The sequence below is a fragment of the Leucopleurus acutus genome (assembly GCF_964270905.1).
Source record: "Leucopleurus acutus genome assembly, chromosome: 17".
NCBI lineage: Eukaryota > Metazoa > Chordata > Mammalia > Artiodactyla > Delphinidae > Leucopleurus > Leucopleurus acutus.
The window spans coordinates 64,853,610-64,873,739 of record NC_139159.1 but is presented as its reverse complement, the minus strand read 5'-3'; the positions used below and the strand labels follow the sequence as shown (position 1 = coordinate 64,873,739).

General features: G+C 39.9%; 1 protein-coding gene across 2 annotated transcripts in view; it reads right to left on the bottom strand.

Moving 5' to 3' along the window:
- Positions 1 to 9,058: 9,058 nt before the first annotated feature.
- The window catches only part of COLEC10 (collectin subfamily member 10), a 173,268-nt gene continuing 162,196 nt past the window's right edge, over positions 9,059 to 20,130 (bottom strand). For both annotated transcript variants that reach the window (XM_082858751.1, XM_082858750.1), the window contains 3 exons: positions 16,094 to 16,147; positions 14,396 to 14,491; positions 9,059 to 12,514 (listed from right to left, as the gene is read on the bottom strand). In XM_082858751.1, coding sequence (XP_082714877.1) covers positions 12,123 to 12,514; positions 14,396 to 14,491; positions 16,094 to 16,147 — 542 coding nt within the window. In that variant the 3' untranslated portion in view covers positions 9,059 to 12,122. The remainder of the gene's footprint in view (positions 12,515 to 14,395; positions 14,492 to 16,093; positions 16,148 to 20,130) is intronic.

The window sequence follows — 20,130 nt, the reverse complement described above, 5'->3', positions numbered from 1 at the left end:
ACCCTTTATAAGGTAGTTATTGAGCCAACATATACTGGTTACTCATTATAGCCTAGATATTTTCCTCAGCCATTGTGCTACAAAGATGAATGTGGTATAATCCCTGGCCTCAACAGAAATGTCCTGACAGGAACATATAGAATTGTGTGGAGAGAGAACAGTGGAAGAAACCCCTGAGGGTCTCTTAGAAAGCTGAGATGTATAAGTTGCGTTTCATTGGATGAGTGAAAAGTTGCTAAGCAGGCAATAGGGAAAAATACTCAAAGGCAACATACACAAATCAGAGAGATGAAAATGCCGTGGAAACTTCTAGTACATGTGCAGATTTGGAGGTGTGTACTTAGAAGGGGTGGTGAATGGAGGGGCTGAAAATGTAGGCAGAAGCCATATTACAAAGATTGCATATTCGTTCATCAAGTATCTAAGTTTCATAGCATGTTATATTATGAATTCTTGGCTTTATCCCATAGGACTATAAGAGTACAGGACAGGATTGGAGGCAAGATTTCTGTGATGTAGAACTGCAAAGACTAGAACATTATTGCCATCATGGAACAAGTGATATTTCATTCTTAAAATTAAATAAAAACAGCATATCCCACTATATACATCACAGAAATAAAAGAGGAAGATAGGGAGTAGTTTTTCCAGGCTAGAATAGTGTCTACAGCAGCGGGACCTGAATGCTTTCAGAATCCCAAACAGAGGACCCAATGTCCTCACTAAGGGGGACCCACACGGCCACACTTCCCCCCAGAGGCACTCACAGTGTCCTTTAAGAAGACCCCTGAGCTCTCCATCTTCCTGTCACACTGCATCCCAGGATCACATCACTTCAGCCCAGGGGACCCCAATTATGTCATTTTTCCTCCTCTTGATCAGAGCAGTTGCTTCTCAAGGTTCTTTTCAGGAACTTCCTCATGTCTGACTTTAAGTGCTTTCCGCCAGATCCCCTTGGAACGCTCTGTCTCTATTAGTCACTTCCTTTATGTGAAGCTGTAATTTTCCTTGCCTTCTGAGGGACAGAAAAAAGAGTAGTCTTCAGACTTCTTGAAATATCTATTTGTTCCTTTTGAGGCATGGACAATATGTTCTTAAGTTTCAAACCTATTCAGGACTGATGGAGGTGTTGTAAAACAGGAATGTGTTTGTACAGTTTTTCCTCTTTTCCCTACATCCATCAATAAGTGTGTTGTACATGCTGACAACATGCCCAGAAAAACTGAGTGAGTTGTGAAATTCATCTAGAACCTAGGTAGCAAAGCCATAGCAGAAACTCTGGACTTTCGAAATATGCCCATTATCATATGGTAAGATGGAATAGTGTAGTGATTTAACAATGAAAGCACTGAACTGAACTGCCTGCAATGAAATCCCAGCTCTAAGGCCCAGCAATGGACCTTAGAGATGCTACTTAATCTCTGTGTTTCTATTTATTCATAGGTAAATAGAGGTAGTAATAGTATGTACTACATAGGGTTGATTTGTGGATTAAATTGAAACCACATATAAAATGCTTAACATGGCACTCAAATTATATTAGTTATTACTATTATTTTGATTGACAATGTCCAACTTCCATTCTTGATTGGATTGCTTCAACTCTCCTTTACTGGAAAGCTTCTGGAAAATATTACCTGTATATACTATCTCTACTTCTTTGCAGCCCATTTCCCCATCAACCCAGCTCTACTTTGTTTCTTGCCTCCCCCATACTATTGAGACTTTTGCTAAGTTCCTTTAGGATTTCATGTTGACAAATCCAATAGGTGATTTTTAACTGTTTGTACTTGAACTCTCAGAGACATTCAATAAATTTGATGCTCCTTTCCTGAAATGTTCCTGATTCTACTACTACTCTCTGCCTACCCTTTATCAGTGAACCTTAAGAAACCTACCCTTATCCTTCTTCCTAACCTTTAAATATTAGAATAACTTAGATCTCAGGCCTCGGATATCTGCTCTCCTCAATCAACATTCTTACCCAAAGCAAACTCTCCCATTTCTGTACCTTCAAATCTCAGCTCTACACTCAGGATTTCTGTGGGGGACTCTGGCCAGGACTGCCCATGGCAAGTCTCTAAAATAAAATGAATGGGACATGTCTACGTGTTATGATACAGACTCAAGTAAACTGAAATTTTAAAATTGCTAGCACAGAATTTCAAGGTCTAGAACCTGGTCTTTAGGCATACATGACATGGCTTGCTGATTTGCAGAATTATTGTTATATCATAGCATATGTTGTTTCTGACAAGGTCTTTTTTTTTTTTTTCGGTACACGGGCCTCTCACTGTTGTGGCCTCTCCCGTTGCGGAGCACAGGCTCCGGACGCGCAGGCTCAGCGACCATGGCTCACGGGCCCAGCCGCTCCGCGCCATGTGGGATCCTCCCGGATCAGGGCACGAACCCGCGTTCCCTGCATTGGCAGGCGGACTCTCAACCACTGCGCCACCAGGGAAGCCCTGACAAGGTCTTTTGAAGAAAAAGAAGCTTGATTGCTCAGGACTTCTCGGACATACTGCATTACTCTCCTCATGTGGGGTGCTGAGTATTACCACTGTTTTGAGTGATTCTTAGTGAGAAATAGAAAGGAAACTTGCTCAGATGTGTAATTTGGTGGATATCACTCTTCCTAATTAATAAAGTATCAATGAGTTTTTTTCTTAAGTCTTTGGGTTCATCCTTGATTTCTCTGATCTAGGTTTAAGACGTTTAGCATCACGAGCTAGATGGTAAAAATGATCTAATAACTTATATGGGAGGAAAGGAAACAAGGATAATACAGCACTCTCCTCATGTCAGAGTAGGCTAATGCTAAGCCTGGTACCTGGTGGTGAAAGAATAAAAGTCTTATTGGGCACATTCCTTTGATGAGAAAAAAGAGGAATTTATGCTGATGGATTCAAAAGGAGATAGATTAGAGACTAACTCTTCTTTATTAGAGATTAACCCTTCTTTATTAGAGACTAACTCTAGGATAGCTAGAGAGATCAAGTTCAGCAGAAAGGTAGGACGCTGAGAATAGAACAGGGAAGCAGAGAGCAGAAACCTCCACCTCTCCAGATCACATAGTAATCAAAAAGGCAGTACATGGAGTTGCTGATCACGCAGGTGATGGGGCCATGGCCAGAAACCTCAATGCCCACCAGGAATCTTTAAGTTAGAGGGAATTCATTAAACATGAGATTTCTGAGGAAAGCCCTAGAAGAGCTGGGGTACAGAAAATGATCAAATATGATGAAGTCTCAAAGCTTTAATTCCTTGAGGTTTCTAAAGTCCATTGGGTATCCCAGGTTCTTCTTCTGCTTGCCACTGAATAGAGTATTTTCCACATTATCCTTTACCACAACCAGCAGCTTCAGCTGAGATCATCTAGTAGGAGTATGGTGAGAAGTGTTTGAGACCCAAGCTAGAAGTATAACTGTAAAAATGGCATTCTTCTAGGAAAAATATTTCCTGAAGCTGGGATAACAGTTAGATAATCAATTTGGTTGGTTTTGGTGAGTTAAAGTGGACTTTATTGAACTTGATGGGAAGGAGATTCTCTAGATCAAAGGCTTAACCAAAAGTCCTTTATGGGCATTGAGCACATAAGCCTAAATGAGGGTGGGGTTACTTTCAGTGATCTTTGCACAAAATAAAGTAGAATTGCATTTTACTCTTCATCATTGGCTGTCAGTGGAAGAAGTCATGTTAAGAGTAAAGGAACTAACCAGACAAAGATGTCACAAAAAAGAAAACTACAGGCCAATATCACTGATGAACATAGATGCAGAAATCCTCAACAAAATACTAGCAAACAGAATCCAACAGCACATTAAAAAGTTCATACACCATGATCAAGTGGGATTTATCCCAGGAATGCAAGGATTCTTCAATATATGCAAATCAATCAATGTGATACACCAAATTAACAAAATGAAGGATAAAAACCATACGATATCAATACATGTAGAAAAAGCTTTCGACAATATTCAACACCCATTTATCATAAAAAACCCTCCAGAGAGTAGGCATAGAGGGAACTTACCTCAACATAATAAAGGCCATATATGACAAACCCACAGGCAACATCATTCTCAATGGTGGAAAACCTGAAACCATTTTCCACTAAGATCAGGAACAAGACAACATTGCCCACTCTCACTGCTATTATACAACATAGCTTTGGAAGTTTTAGTCACAGCAATCAGAGAAGAAAAAGAAATAAAAGGAATCCAAATTGGAAAAGAAGAAGTAAAACTCACCGTTTGCAGATGACATGACACTATACACAGAGAATCCTAAATATGCTACCAGAAAACTACTAGAGCTAACCAATGAATTTGGTAAAGTAGCAGGATACAAAATTAATGCACAGAAATCTCTTGCATTCCTATACATTAATGATGAAAAATATGAAAGGGAAATTAAGGAAACACTGCCATTTACCACTGCAACAAAAAGAATAAAATACCTAGGAATAAACCTACCTAAGGAGAGGAAAGACCTGTATGCAGAAAACTATAAGACACTGATGAAAGAAATTAAAGATGATACAAACAGGTGGAGAGATATACCATGTTCTTGGATTGGAAGGATCAACATTGTGAAAATGATGATACTACCCAAAGCAATCTACAGATTCAATGCAATCCCTATCAAACTACCAATGGCATTTTTCACAGAACTAGAACAAAAAATTTCACAATTTGTATGGAAATACAAAAGACCCCAAATAGCCAAAGCGATCTTGAGAAAGAAAAACGGAGCTGGAGGAATCAGGCTCTCTGACTTCAGACTCTACTACAAAGTTACAGTAATCTAAGCAGTATGGTACTGGCACAAAAATAGAAATATAGATCAATGGAACAGGATTGAAAGCCCAGAGATAAACCCACGCACATATGGTCCTTTATTTTTGATGAAGGAGGCAAGAATATACAATGGAGAAAAGACAGCCTCTTCAATAAGTGGTGCTGGGAAAATTGGACAGCTATATGTAAAAGAATGAAATTAGAACACTCCCTAACACCATACACAAAAATAAACTCAAAATAGATTAAAGACCTAAATGTAAGGCCAGACACTATCAAACTCTTAGAGGAAAATACAGGCAGAACACTCTATGACATAAATCACAGCAAGATCCTTTCTGACCCACCTCCTAGAGAAATGGAAATAAAAACAAAAATAAACAAATGGGACCTAATGAAGCTTAAAAGCTTTTGCACAGCAAAGGAAACCAGAAAGAAGATGAAAAGACAACCCTCAGAATGGGAGAAAATATTTGCAAATGAAGCAACTGACAAAGTATTAAATCTCCAAAATTTACAAGCAGCTCATGCAGCTCAATATTAAAAAAAACAAACAACCCAATCCAAAACTGGGCAGAAGACCTGAATAGACATTTCTCCAAAGAAGATATACAGATTGCCAACAAACACATGAAAGGATGCTCAACATCACTAATCATTAGAGAAATGCAAATCAAAACTACAATGAGGTATCACCTCACACCAGTCAGAATGGCCATCATCAAAAAATCTAGAAACAATAAATGGTGGAGAGGGTGTGGAGAAAAGGGAACCCTCTTGCACTGCTGGTGGGAATGTAAATTGATACAGCCACTATGGAGAACAGTATGGAGGTTCCTTAAAACACTAAAAATAGAACTATCATACAACCCAGCAATCCCACTACTGGGCCTATACCCTGAAAAAACCATACTTCAAAAAGAGTCATGTACCACAATATTCATTGCAGCACTATTTACAATAGCCAGGACATGGAAGCAATCTAAGTGTCCATCAACAGATGAATGGATAAAGAAGATGTGGCACATATATGCAATGGATATTACTCAGCCATAAAAAGAAACGAAATTGAGTTATTTGTAGTGAGGGGGATGGACCTAGAGTCTGTCATACAGAGTGAAGTAAGTTAGAAAGAGAAAAACAAATACCGTATGCTAACACATATATATGGAACCTAAAAAACAATTGGTTCTGATGAACTTAGGGGCAGGACAGGAATAAAGACGCAGACATAGAGAATGGACTTGAGGACACAGGGAGGGGAAAGGGTAAGCTGGGACGAAGTGAGAGAGTGGCATGGACAGATATACACTACCAAATGTAAAATAGATAGCTAAGGGGAAGCAGCTGCATAGCACAGGAAGATCAGCTTGGTGCTTTGTGACCACCTAGAGGGTTGGGATAGGGAGGGTGGGAGGGAGATGCAAGAGGGAGGGGATATGGGGATATATGTATACATATAGCTGATTCACTTTGGAGTGATTACAGACAGTCTGACAGTAAAGATTTCCAGTGTAAGGTGTTTACGTACCAGGGCCCAGATATCACGTTATTCCTCTCCATATGGAACTGAGGGATTGTCTGTGGTGATCAAAGGAACACATCCTTTTTTCATGTATAATTTCACCTCCAAATACTATCTTCATAATTCATACAGGCATGAATCAATGAGGCCTGGACATTAGTGCATACTGAGCTACTGAATTTTTGAAAATGTAAGAATGAGGAAAACTTACAACAAAACTTTTTAAAAGGAGCAGTAGTGTAATGCTCATCCGTCCCCAGTAACATAGATTATCTGAAGAAAGAAGAGCTTAGGTATTTTTTCTTTTACACTTTCAAAGATGGAGACACAAACATATATATTTACCCCCTGCCCTGCACTTTTTATAAAATATCTCCATGCAAGCGCGTTTAAGGTTAGAAACCCCAGAAGAAATATTTTCAAGCTTCTTTAAAAACTGTGCTTTTTGATATTTCATTCCAGTGTCTCAAAATGTATTTTTGGATCTCCTTTTTCTCAAATGTAGAGATCAAAATTTTGGACTCTTGGAAATAGCTTCCTATGTTTGTTCACTCTATTCTTTAAGCCCTAAGGTCCTTTAGGGCAAAGATAATATCCCTATTCTGTGGAAGAGAGAATTGTGGTGATTGTAATTTTGTGCCTGTACCTAAATCCTTCATCCTTCCTGGAGACTGAGTCCCTGAAAAGTACCAACGTCAGCAGAATCAAAGGTAAGGTCAGACAAACCAGGGAGTTTGGGGAAACGTATTTTGAAACATTATTATTGTAAACATAAACATTTCCAAAAAGCATCTATTTGTAAAACACGTATGTTTCTCCCGGTAAGCTTTCTCCAGAATCATTTTCTCTGAGTTGATTCAGGAAATATACATATGAAATTGTGATCTCCTAGGAAAGAGTCTTCCGCAGTTGTCTATTATGTGCACTACACTTAGTAAAAATATTCACCTAGACTTTATTGGATGTAAATTGAATGTGTTTTGCAATTATGTCTCCACTTCCCTCATTTTCTCAAGACTTAGGAAATTTCTGTGCCTCCCTTGTTTTTTCACATATCATGGTGGAGCTTCTGAGTATTCTTCCCCACTGACATTCTATCAATATATCAAGGGGTGGGTTGTAGACAGTCCTCATCTCTATCACCTCCCCCAGAAGCCCACTAACCCAGTTTGTCCAAAGGATAACACTTACCTCTTGATAAATTCATCTGTTTAAGGGTTCTAAAGTGAAAAACACATAGGCCAAAGCATTACATACCTTTAAAATTGTGTGGACACACATGAATCTGTGTTATTTCCCAGCTGCAGATGCCAACATGGTGATTAAGTTAAGGTTGCTGTGCTCACATTTTAATAAATTGTAAAATTCTGATTCCCTTCCCCCTTCTCCCTACCTGTCTTTATTTTAGTATGAAAGTGACAGTTTGTGGGAAATCTGGGTTTCACTGAATGTCAGCTGTAGGTCACCAGAAAAAAATAATGTGGAGGAATATTTACCAAGTGTTACCGCTCATCCATGCACAATCACAAGGATATATTCTGTCTTGTGAGGTAGTGGTGTGGGTGAGCATACACAACGACATGAGAACTTCTTGTTCACATCAAAATTAGCCAGCCTACAGGAATTTATAAATGTATTTGAAAAGATGTGTCAATGTTGCTCTTCAAGAAATGGTAACGTTGTACTTTTACGAAAAAAAAATTCTCTTTGTCCAACCTATTTCAGTATAATTTTGAAGAGGCGTTATGTTGAAGAGGAAGTAGGAGTAAAAATAGAATAGGTTTATATATTCCATCCATGACAGTGGATTAACTCTTGGGCTTCAGTGTGGTAACCTCGATGTTCAATGAGCCAAAGGAGAGTTCTGTTCATGAGGCTAGAAGTCTGATCTGTCTTCTTTTCCATTGTGTCTCCAGCCCTCATCACATGGTAATGCTCCATAAGTACATTTGATGAATTAATGAGTTAGTGAGCTCTACTGGGCACCTAAGCCAATTGTTTGCCATGTCAGTTTCATGAACCTGGTCTCTGCCTTGGACTTCATCCCACTGGCACTGGACACCTGCCCTGAACCCTCTCAATCAGGTCTTACCAAACCATCAACCTCTTAACAGCCTCCTCCCTTAGGGTTGAACCCTCTCCACTGAATACCCTCTCCTGATGAATAGATTATTTATAATTGAGATGCCCCACATGACTTTCAGTCCCAGTTCTACTCTGTATCTGTGCCTCTAATGCCTCACCAACAAAATTTGAATTCACTGGGAGTGGGGCACACCATATAGGGTTAGAGAAATGTACAGAACTGGGTATCGGGCTTCCCTTGTGGCGCAGTGGTTGAGAGTCCGCCTGCCGATGCAGGGGACGCGGGTTCGTGCCCCAGTCCGGGAAGATCCCACGTGCCGCGGAGCGGCTGGGCCCGTGAGCCATGGCCGCTGAGCCTGCGTGTCCGGAGCCTGTGCTCCGCAACGGGAGAGGCCACAACGGTGGGAGGCCAGCGAACCCAAAACAAAACAAACAAAAAAAACACTGGGTATCCACCTTAGTAACCAGTGCCGCAGTGAGCACAGTTCTCCCTGCCCTGACTTGTACTTTCATTCAGAGGCTGATCCAGCTGGTCTCAGGGTCAGACCTCTCAGAGTTATGAACAGCAGAAGGGAGAACAAGGACGTAGATGGAAATTAGAGACAGCATGTTTTATTTCACTGTAAGGAAAAACTTTCTAATGGGGTTAGAAAATTAGCCAAAACCTTCAAATATGGACTGTGTGACCACCTGTTAGGAGTGCAGTAAAAGAAAGCCCTATATTGAAAAACAATGTACGTACGTATACCACATCTGTGGCAAACGCAGTGTGTGTTGCTGTTTAGTTAACCTGTCCTATTCCACAGACATCTTATGGTCTCCAGGTATGCAATCCAGAGAGCTGGAAATTAACTGGTTAATAACAATCAAAGGAGCTCATACATCTAAGCAGGAAAAAATACATCTTCTTTAATGTCAGTAGTTTTTATGGGTGAGTTGTCCAAAGTGTAATCAATGTCTGTTATAGTTCTCTCAACACAGGATGTATACCCTTCTACAGTGTTTGGGCAATGACTCTGGACGTAAGATATTTCTTCTTGTCTGGCTACAGAATGTGTTGCTTTGAAAAGGCAGCATTGTGCAATTGTGAATAAATTTTTAATTTTCTTCCCCTGGAACCTTTATGTCATCCTTGGGAAGTGCCCAGATATGTTCCTGAAAAGTTGACTATACATTTAACTTTGGAGAATGAAATTGATTTTAAATGCTAATTATTGAAGGGGATTATCTACTTTATTCTCTTATGGGGCAAATAATTACTTGCTCATTTTTAGTTTTGGCAAATCTTAATTTTAATATATCTGCCTTGCTTTCCCTAAATCTGTAGTTATTTGCAAAACTGTAGTGACACTGAACTAAATCACCTCCTCAACATTAATGACATGTGTAGACATTCCTGAATTTTAAAAGAAACCAGTGAGTATCATATTTGTAAGGCAAGTTTCTGAATCCCCAGCATGTCTATTAATTAACCCTAATCTTTAACTTTGGAAAGTAATCAAGAGAGATTATTTGAGCCCCTGTTATCACAAGAGAATCGTGGATGAAATTCCATTCAATATAAGAGCAAAAAACATAGGCTGGAGAGAACACTGGATTGACAGTTTCAATCAGCAGAGTGAAATCCTGCTTGTCTTTCAAATGAGTTGATTTTGGTAAACTGCTTAGCTTCCTTGGACCTCAGTATTCTCATTGGAAAGATGGCAGTAAAAACGTCTGCCCTTCGTACTTCACAGAGTTTATCAGGATCACATGGAAAATGTTATGTGAAGACATTTATTTTGTAAAGCACAAAGTAAGTTTTATAGCAAATCTAATTAAGTGTGTAGTGCCTTCAAAATTTCTCCCAGGCAAGGTCTCAGGGTGAATCCTATCTCTGAAACTCTGTCATCTTCTCTTGGAAGCACTGGCAGCAACGATGAGTCATTGAGAGAAATGTTGTTGTTATTATAATAATCATAATAGAAATTAGAATAGTATGGACGGTACACACAATTAATATTCATACTTGGGGGGTTTAGAACAAATCAGAATACGGATCCCAGTGTGAGCTGCCCATAGGCAATGTTTACTCTCTGTTCCCTCTCTCCTCTTTTCTAATCCCTTTCTTTTCCTCTAAGTGCTTCTAGATTCTTGTTCCTCAAGCTCTTGGCTGGCATTCTACCCCAGGATACTGGATTTGATATGGTGTCCTGCTTTGTAATTTTTTTTTTTTTTCTTCGGTACGCGGGCCTCTGACTGTTGTGGCCTCTCCCGTTGCGGAGCACAGGCTCCGGACACGCAGGCTCAGCGGCCATGGCTCACGGGCCCAGTCACTCCGCGGCATGTGGGATCTTCCCAGACCAGGGCTCGAACCCGTGTCCCCTGCATTAGCAGGCAGATTCTCAACCACTGCGCCACCAGGGAAGCCCCTCATTAACTGTTTTGCCAGCATTTTAAACGTCTAATTACATGTCACAAACTATAACAGGAGCATCAGTTTATAAGGGGATAATCTAGGGTTTTGTTGAACTTTTATTTTAAAATTTCAACTTACAGCTGCTTTGAGGTTTGATCTGCAGTTCAAAGTAGAATTTTACCAGCTTAGTAAATGTGAGCCTCAGGCACGTTCCAAGCTCCACACTTGACACATTCTTGTGATGTACTTGAAAGTACTTGAAGGCATCACTGATGTGAGATTTTTACAACATACAGTTGCAGAGAATAAAGGGCCTCCCACAAAATGTCACCATGCATGATATATTAGAGGCAGACAAGGGTCTTAGAGACTTGGTGTTGGTAGCGCCCTGAAGCTTCTAGAGTTTTCTGAAGGCTTCACAAACCCTTTCCTTCATTCTCCATGCCCAAAGGGAGAAAAGTTGCTATGGATAAACTTAAGATGAGGAAACATGGAGCCATATTAATAAAGAGGGCAATTTAGCAGGAGGATTATAAATAACATTGTGTGGGAGCTAGCCTTTTCTTTTTTTTCTTTTCAATTTCTAGAGCTCCCTTTTCCTCAGATCACAGGGTTAATATCTGGAGGCCTGGAATTTACCTGTGGGCCTATAGAAAGGGGGCCAAGGCTGGGTATACTTCAGTGAAGGCCGTCAACCAGAAGAACAGAAGTTATCTGTATGATTCCATATGGTCTGGAACAGGGCACTAGGCTAGAGGTTCCTCATATAAAGGCTTAGAGTTGAAGTACTTCTGAGGGTATGCAAAGAAGAGGACCTTGCATGTGTGGCTATGGCCATGGTGGGTGACTGGTCAAAGAATTGGGGATCTTGGTTTCAAAGACAGATAATACCTTGACATTCCTAAGAGAAGAGCCTCTCATATGTCTGGCTTGGAGCCTAATCCTCCCCAACCAACTATCCAATTATCCACTGGGCCAGATAGACAGTGGTTTACGGCTCTAGGGAGAGATGGCAGAGCAAATGCCAAGTGAGAACTTCACTGGAGACATAGACAGCCACCTCCTGCACAACTAGTAATTCAAGCTCTCTCTTGGGACCCATAACCTGGTGAGCTTATGGCTCAGTAACATACCGTGTATGAAAATGTTCAAAATCGTCATGGACGAGCACGGCGATGGAGATTCCAAACCTCAGTCTAGCATTTCTCACTTGCCTTGAGTCAGAATGAATTTAGTGTAATTAGACAGGAAAGATGGATAAAAATAACTGCCATGGTAGTCACAGGGAAATGACAAATGGGCAGCAAGAGGGAAGTTACTTTTTCTTCTTGACAAACTCACAGACAAAGTACATGGTAAGATGGCACTCTGTGTCATTCCACCTGCCTGAACTCAGCATTTCCACACAGTCCTCATGGCCATAGGGGTCGCTGGGCTCACCCTCCTTCCAGTTGCTGTAGTTCTGCAGTGGAGTGTTGTCGGTGAACACATACTGGCCCTCTCTCTCAAGGTCATTCACCCCGATGAACACCCGGAAGAAGCCACTCTTGGAGACGTAGTCTGCCAGAAGCATGTTGGCAGCTTCATCCTTTGGCATGGCTAGCATTCCACCCCGGATCCGGCAGTGGGACAGGGATTCCCTGTAGTTCTTCTCCTCCTGAACGATGTAGTAGAATTTCTCTTCGGTTTCCCTAATCCCTGCTATGACTTTGCAGCAAGGAAAAGAAGAATGTGATTATATATGTCAAAAAGAGAAACGCTAAGTATAAAATATCGCTAACTTAAATTCATTTATTCAACATTTAAAATTCTTTTCCAAGACCCTATCATGAGGTGGGCACTGGTTCAATATTTTCTCCACCTTTCTAGCTGTCAAATGGGGAAAAAACTCCTGTCATTGGTCCTCCCTTGTCTTTTTCTCCTTCACTTCCCTCACAATGTGAAGCAGAGAGCTATTTTGACAAAGATGTGTTATATGAACTGTCACTCAGCTCATCTCAGACAATTTTTCCCCTCCTAGTTTATGCTTTTGCCACACTTACCGTTCCATGAGCATGACCTTCTCTCTTCCACTTCCGTACCTTTCATGCCTGGAAGGTCTTCTTACTGCTTTATCCGGCAAATTCCTACCCATCCTTTAGATCTTAGTGGAAGTGTTCTCTCCTATAAGAGCCTTTTCAATGCTCCTGGACAGACGTGAGCACTCCTGTGCATTCTCCCCTGTGTTTCCATTGTCCCTTTCACTTCACAGCACTTGACACATTCTAGTCTAATTGTTTGTGTGTCTCTTCTACTGAACTGTGAGCATCTTGAGGCCAGTGACCATGTCTTTGCCACTCTGTAGCCTCAGTGCCTGGAACAGCATTAGGGGGCGGTAAAGGCTTATTGGACTGATATGGAAATAATACAGAAGTTTGTCCCTATGGGCCAGATTCCTAGATTGTGAACATATACATCAATTGAGATAGATGGTCTATACTTCACTCCAGGTACATGAAGTAGACTGAGCTTCTGAGTAAGATTCAGGACAGAATTGGGGACTCAGAATCATCCCGAGCTCATAATATGCTATGTACGTTTTGGCCTATGGGGGCATCTACATACATCTTTTTAGGGTCTACAAGTTAAAATTTACAAATAAATCTATGAGCACTCAAACGTTAAGGACTATTGCGCTATGTTGAACCTCTGGGGTCTGGTTTATTCATTAACGTCCAAGTCATGTCAGATGCGGCATCTTCTGTATAGGTTATAACCAGTGTTATAACTGAGGGTTAGTTCATATCAAACATTTCCTATGCCTTTAGTATTACAAGACGAGAATGGACACAAGATGGCAACTGTGCGCCTCCAGTATTGTACAATAAATATGGCTGGATTATAATAACTAAAAGTACAACAAAGTGAAACCAACCGTAACAGTATGAATGAGACAGTATGAATGAGTTCCCTCATTCATACTGTCTCAGGAGAGGGCACATAAGCCCCACTTTAAGGGCTTTATTGAGAACTTTAATAGGGAAATACAAGGGAAAACAAAAATGACTGATACGGAAAATTGCACAATTTAGAGAAATGCATAATGTTCCTATTGATTTGCACTGAGGGTAGAGGAGTCATGAAACCTGTGTTCAGATCCGTGCTCCACTGTTCATTTAGCTTGTATCTATGGGTAAGGTAATCTCTCTAAGCTTCGGTCTAATCATAAAAATTATTATTATTCCAAGTACTCAAGAAAGTAGCTGTTGTTTTTATTATTACTTTTATCTTCTGAGATGCGGGCTGTTTGAAAGCTGGGCCTTTTTTTTCTTAAGGCCCAGCTAGCCAAACTCTGCCTCTTCTTCATTCCCCTCTCTCACTAAAGCACCCGTTTCTACCCATAGGAATGCACATATGTACGTCCACAGGAAGTGGACCTGAAGTGTCCTAGAGTGAGCGGATAATTAGGATTTTGAGAGACCTTTAAACTGTTGACACTATCTCAGTAGGCCTTTGCCCAAAGTTATTTCCTGCTAGGGATGTTGGAATTGCAGTGTTGAAAGAGATAAATCCATGGATAAATAGTACAAAGCAATAGAAGAGACTCACCATTCTTGACAAACTTCATCGATGTCTTGAGGCGAGCCACACTGATATCCAGTTGTCCAACAACTTTTCGGTATCTTCCGCAATCACAGACAGTCCCTTTCAAATGACAAAGCTGTGAATTCATGTTGAAGCACAAGCAGACTGGTTGAAAAGAGCAATTGCTCTCTTCCCAATATTTACTGTCTTCTTCAGGTCTGGCTACGTCTCTCTGTGAACGGCTATGCTTTTCGTCTTTTATTTAATACAGGGTTTCTGATACACCTTGTCTTTAGGAATTCAGAAAATATCTTTTTAAATATTTTAAATTAGTTAAAACACAGTTCTAAACGAGGTTTTTTAAAAGAACTGTCAATATGACTAAGCACTGTACACATATTGTGGACCATTTGGCATTTTGTTGAACACAGAACATACCAGTCTCAGAATAAAATCTTTACAGCTTTTAAAAAACATATTTCTAGCCAGTCTTCTCTTCTGTTAACTGCATTGTTCACTGGCTCACACAACTCTGCCAAGACAGGAGAAAACTTTCACGATGAAATAAATGTTAATTCTGATTATCCATTTGGAGTATAGCTTGATGTTTCAAGGACTAAGTTTAAATCTTGTGAATAGATCTATCTTACAATTTCAAGAGTCAGTCGTTCCATTTGTGGATTAACTATGATTTTAACTTCTGCCATTAATTCCCCTTTGCTCATTTACCTTTTCAATTACCTACTGGTAATGTGGCAGAGAAAGAATTGTAAGGAAAATGATGTAAAATTCAAATGATTCCCAGATAACCAATAAGGGCCTGCTGTATAGCACAGGGAACTCTGCTCAATATTATGTAACAACTAAATGGGAAAAGAATGTGAAAAAGAATAGACACATGTATATGTATAACTGAATCACTTTGCTGCACACCTGAAAGTAACGCATTGTTAATCAACTATATTCCAATATAAAATGAAAAGTTAAAAAAAATTCAAATGATTCCCTTTTCCTATTTAATGGCTGCTTCATGTCAACATTTCCATTTGCTTTGTTTCTTTGGTTGTTGAAAAGCAAAATGAATTCTATTAGCCAAAGGAAAAAAAAAATATCTGTGGCTTTATTTATCCACATTCACAGTTAAATATAAGGAAGTTAAAAGAGCTCTTAGAATTAGTCCGCACTACACCTTTACGGATAGAAATAATTGAAGCTCACCAAGAACAAGCTACTTTTTTCCTTGCATCAAGCGCTGGAAATAGACCTCTCTTTCAGTATCAGGGAGAAACTCCCCGGCCACTGAGGCATGTTCTGTAACCACAGGGCCTCACTGGATCAGGCCAGTTTGCTGCTGGCAAACTGCTTGGCCAGTATTTGGCTGAGATGTTGGTGGAATGTAAGACGTGCTGGTCCTATTGTTGTGGCCCTCGTGGATTTTCCTCCTGGTCTCGGAGAATGAGGGCTGCTTCCTGATGTGCTGGGTTTGCTGCCTCATGGTAAGCATGGGAGGGGTGGAATCACCATCCTCCCCTTCCCCAGAGGCTTGGAAAGTCACCAGCAGATACAGAGGAAATTTTCATTCTTCTCTTTCTTCTGGCCCAAGGAAAATGAGGTTAATCCCACTGAAAAGACTCTTGTTTTTCTATAAACTATATTCATTTTTAAGATGAATAGATTTGGAATGATGCTAAAAATTAAGAAGAAAAACTAAGTATATTATACCTGCTTTGCCTTTTCCTCCAGGTATCCCAGGCAAACCCTTTTCCCCTTTGTCACCTGAAGAAAAACAATAGCCATGAAAAGAACAACTAAATAAAATAGTGTTATTGATGAATAGAATAGAATGCATAAAATCTAATGAAATAGAATTATTTCAGGCAGAAAATATCTTATACACCTAAAATAACAGGAAAGAGGTTTTAAAATTCATTGCAATATCTCCAACAAATATTCCTTGGTTTTATAAAAATAATTTGATTTTGAGTTGGCTGTACAGGTACAACAAATCAAACAAGTCATAATTTAATTAGATGGAATGCAGAATTCCAGTTGGATGTATAAACGTTTAAGTTTGTGTCACTGATCTTACTAACATGTTTTTATAATGTGGCCTTCTGGGCAAAGCTAAGACAATATTCTGCATGTTTTTAATTTAAAAAGTGCCATTGTTTTACACATCTGGATCAACTGATTAGCACTACACAGTGTCTGTGTATTTATTATGCCCCCAAGTTCTTCCATGTGTCTCTGCCCTTGGATTTTCAAAAACATGTATCGTGCTTTTTCAATTTAATTCAACAAATACTTACTATTTACTTACTCTATACAAGACAAAAGACTTGCTTGGTACTTTGAAAGGGTATAAAGAGAGACAAGATTAAACATCTGGCTTGAAAGAGTTTATGCTTTTTGGAAGAGATGTGATGTATGCAAATATCCATAATTTAAAGTTGTGTCAAAAATATTATACTGACATATCAACCTTGATCATTTTCCTCTCTGCTCTTTTTTGTATTTGACCCTTTTCTTATTCAGTCAGAGACATCCACAAAACAGTTTTCAGAGAATCAGAATTATTAAAGCAGAGAGGAAAAAATGGTTGAATTTTTTCAACTTCAGAATAAGCTCTTGAAGCCCACATCAGGCACAATAATTGAAAGCAAAACTTTTGATTTATAAGAGGAAATGTTTGCCTGAAGCTTTGGGCCCTGAAGTACTCTTCTCCAAAGAGAAGACCCTGATAGAAGTAAAACAGAGTTTATGCTTCAACGGTGATCTGGAAAAAGAATAAGAAAGAATTCAGGGGGATGAATACAGGATGAAGGTCATCCAGGCTAGAAAAGAGTATGAGGCTTACTCTTGTAGGATAATGATGTGGCCAGGAATTGGGTATATGACCGAGGGGGCAATGTAAGGGGCAATGGGGTCAGCATTGAGGTTCTGCCTAACCCCTTCCTTTCCCAGCAAAAGGGAAAACCTGGGAGCCACTCTAAAACCCAAAAGGTTCCCCATGTTGCCTGCCAACTAGCCATTCTTTCATCACTGTCTGCTGACTGCTTTTCATTGAGTCCCGTACATATTGGCCACTGATCATGCAGAAAGGCATGCCTTCCAGGGCCCCCAGGATTTGCTGAGCCTTTCCAAATTGACCCATGTGGACACTTTTCTTTACAGTGATGCCACAGCTCCCCAGACAAAAGGAGGGGAGTCCTTGAAACCCCAAATGTAGTTTAAGTATGCTGGGGAATGCCTCAGAACTTGTACTTGGATGAAATGAAACAATGGTGAAACCTATGACAATGGAATGTGATAAATATTATAAGAAAGACCATGAACAGAGATAACATGCTCTGTCCAATGCAGAAGGGAGTTGGAAGAGGTAGTGCCCCAGCTGGAAGAATGAAGGAAGGCTCTCCTGAAGAGATGGCATTGGAGCTTCAGCAGGTGAAGGTAGGAGCAACATAGGAAACAAGGTACAGCAGAGGTACAGGTGGGAAAGAAGCATAAACATATGCCCAGCACCCTGATGAGGAAGACTGATCTGGACACACCTAAGCTGTGTCCTGCAAACTCCTCATTTCCCTTATATGTAAATTGGAAAAGATAAGACTAGATTTTGAGAGTATGTTAATGGAAGAAAAGGAATATATACTTGCTGAGTGCCAATCATTTGTCAAGTTAGACACTTTATAGGTATTATCATATTAAATCCAATGAGCTAGGTACTATCATTATATTTATTCTACAACTGAAGATACTGAAGATCAGAGAGGCAAAATAAATTGCTCAAGGACATCCAGCAATTCAATAGCAGTGCTGGTATTGAAACCCAACCACTTCTGACTCCCCAATTCATGGTGCTTTTCAAATAACTTAACCAATGACTTAATGAAGGGAAGCCAAGTCTTCAAAAAACGTTATAAAAAGTTGAAAGGAATATCAGTCTATCATCACCAAAAGCAATATGGACTTGAAGGTTCATATGAATATGGCTTAATATTTTAATTAAAAATCGTTTATTTTCTTTATATGTGAATCCTTTCAATTCAACATAGGTTGAAAATTGATTCTAGTTCTGCTATGACCCTAGTTCTGGTCTAAGCCCAATAATGAATATTAAAAAAAAAAAAGCATACATAGAGTATTTGCTTTAGAAAATGATAGGTTTTGGGGGACATCCCTGGCCGTCCAGTGGCTGGGACTCTTTCACTGCCGAGGGTACGGGTTCAATTCCTTGTCAGGGAACGAAGATCCTGCAAGCCGTGCAGCACGGCCAAAAAAATAGGTTTTTAAGGAAAACAAAGTGCACATAAGAGACCAAGGAGATGAGACATTAGCACCATTGTCTACAAACAGAATGAAATAAAGGAATTGCCTGGTAGGTTTTCAGAGAAGGTAAAGACGGCTGTGGGTCAGAGTAGGGCAAGATTCATTGAAGCAGTAGCCTTTAACTGGATCTTAATGTGGGAAATAGATACTTGAATTGATGCATGGATTTTTTTTTTTTTTTCTGAGAAGATGTAAGCACTGTGACTACTTTCCAGTATTTTTTTTTTTTTTCGGTACGCGGGCCTCTCACTGTTGTGGCCTCTCCTGTTGCGGAGCACAGGCGCCGGACGCGCAGGCTCAGCGGCCATGGCTCACGGGCCCAGCCGCTCCGCGGCATGTGGGATCTTCCCGGACCGGGGCACGAACCCGTGTCCCCTGCATCGGCAGGCGGACTCTCAACCACTGCGCCACCAGGGAAGCCCTACTTTCCAGTATTTTGACATGAATTCCTTTCCTGTTTTTTAACAGATGGGAAAGTCAATGGAGTGTGGTGGAATGAAAGACCATGAAAGTCTGAAAAACCAGGGCTTGAATCTTGACTATGCCATTTAATAGCTAAACATGGACAGGTTACTTAATTCCTTTAAGCCTCCATTTCTTTCATTTTTAAAGTGGAATAGTGGTACCTTAAGTCATAAGATCATTAAGAAGGATACATTAGATAATGTTATCATGGGATTAGGTCTGTGCTTGACGCCCAGAGGACGTTCAACCGGTGTTAGCTTCTGCCCCCTAAATCAGAGTTATGGTAAAGGAAAGCATGCCAAGTACTTAGCCAATTCATGGTGAATGTGAGCTCATAGTGTCTACTTCCCCAAAACGAAATCTGGTTCAAAGCATACGCAAAAATTTATTTTTGACCCATAAGTGAGAACACCTCTGTATTAACTGTCTTAATGTTGAAGAATTAGAGGTTGCATTTAAACAAACAAGCACCATAATACTTTCACTGTAAAAAAGATTATTAACCTTAAGTAAAAGCATCTATTTTGTCGTGGGATTGAATTTACCTATACTAAATCATCCTTTCTTATTCCTGAAATGAAATATTGACATCCAGAAAGCTACCTTATCCATTCAAGTGACAACATTAAGGTCAGCCCAGAAAGCTGAGGTTAATCTGAGTCAGTGAAAAAGGACCAATGAGTCATTTAGAAGGACCAATGACAAAATGAGAACAATAAATTTCAAAGTTCAGATTAAAAATGAAATTAATCCAGGTGAGCCAGAGCAATGAACCTCCATTTTTTTTTTTTTTTTTTTTTTTGAATTTCCAGGACATGACATAGCTCTGGAGGAGTAAAAAATCTTAACCAATGGTGAAAACTGATGTTAAGGGAAAGTGGTACGTAGAAATAAAGAGTAGAAAAGAAGGTCACATCATAGGAAATAATGTATATCATTTATTTTTTCATCCTTAATGCAACAAA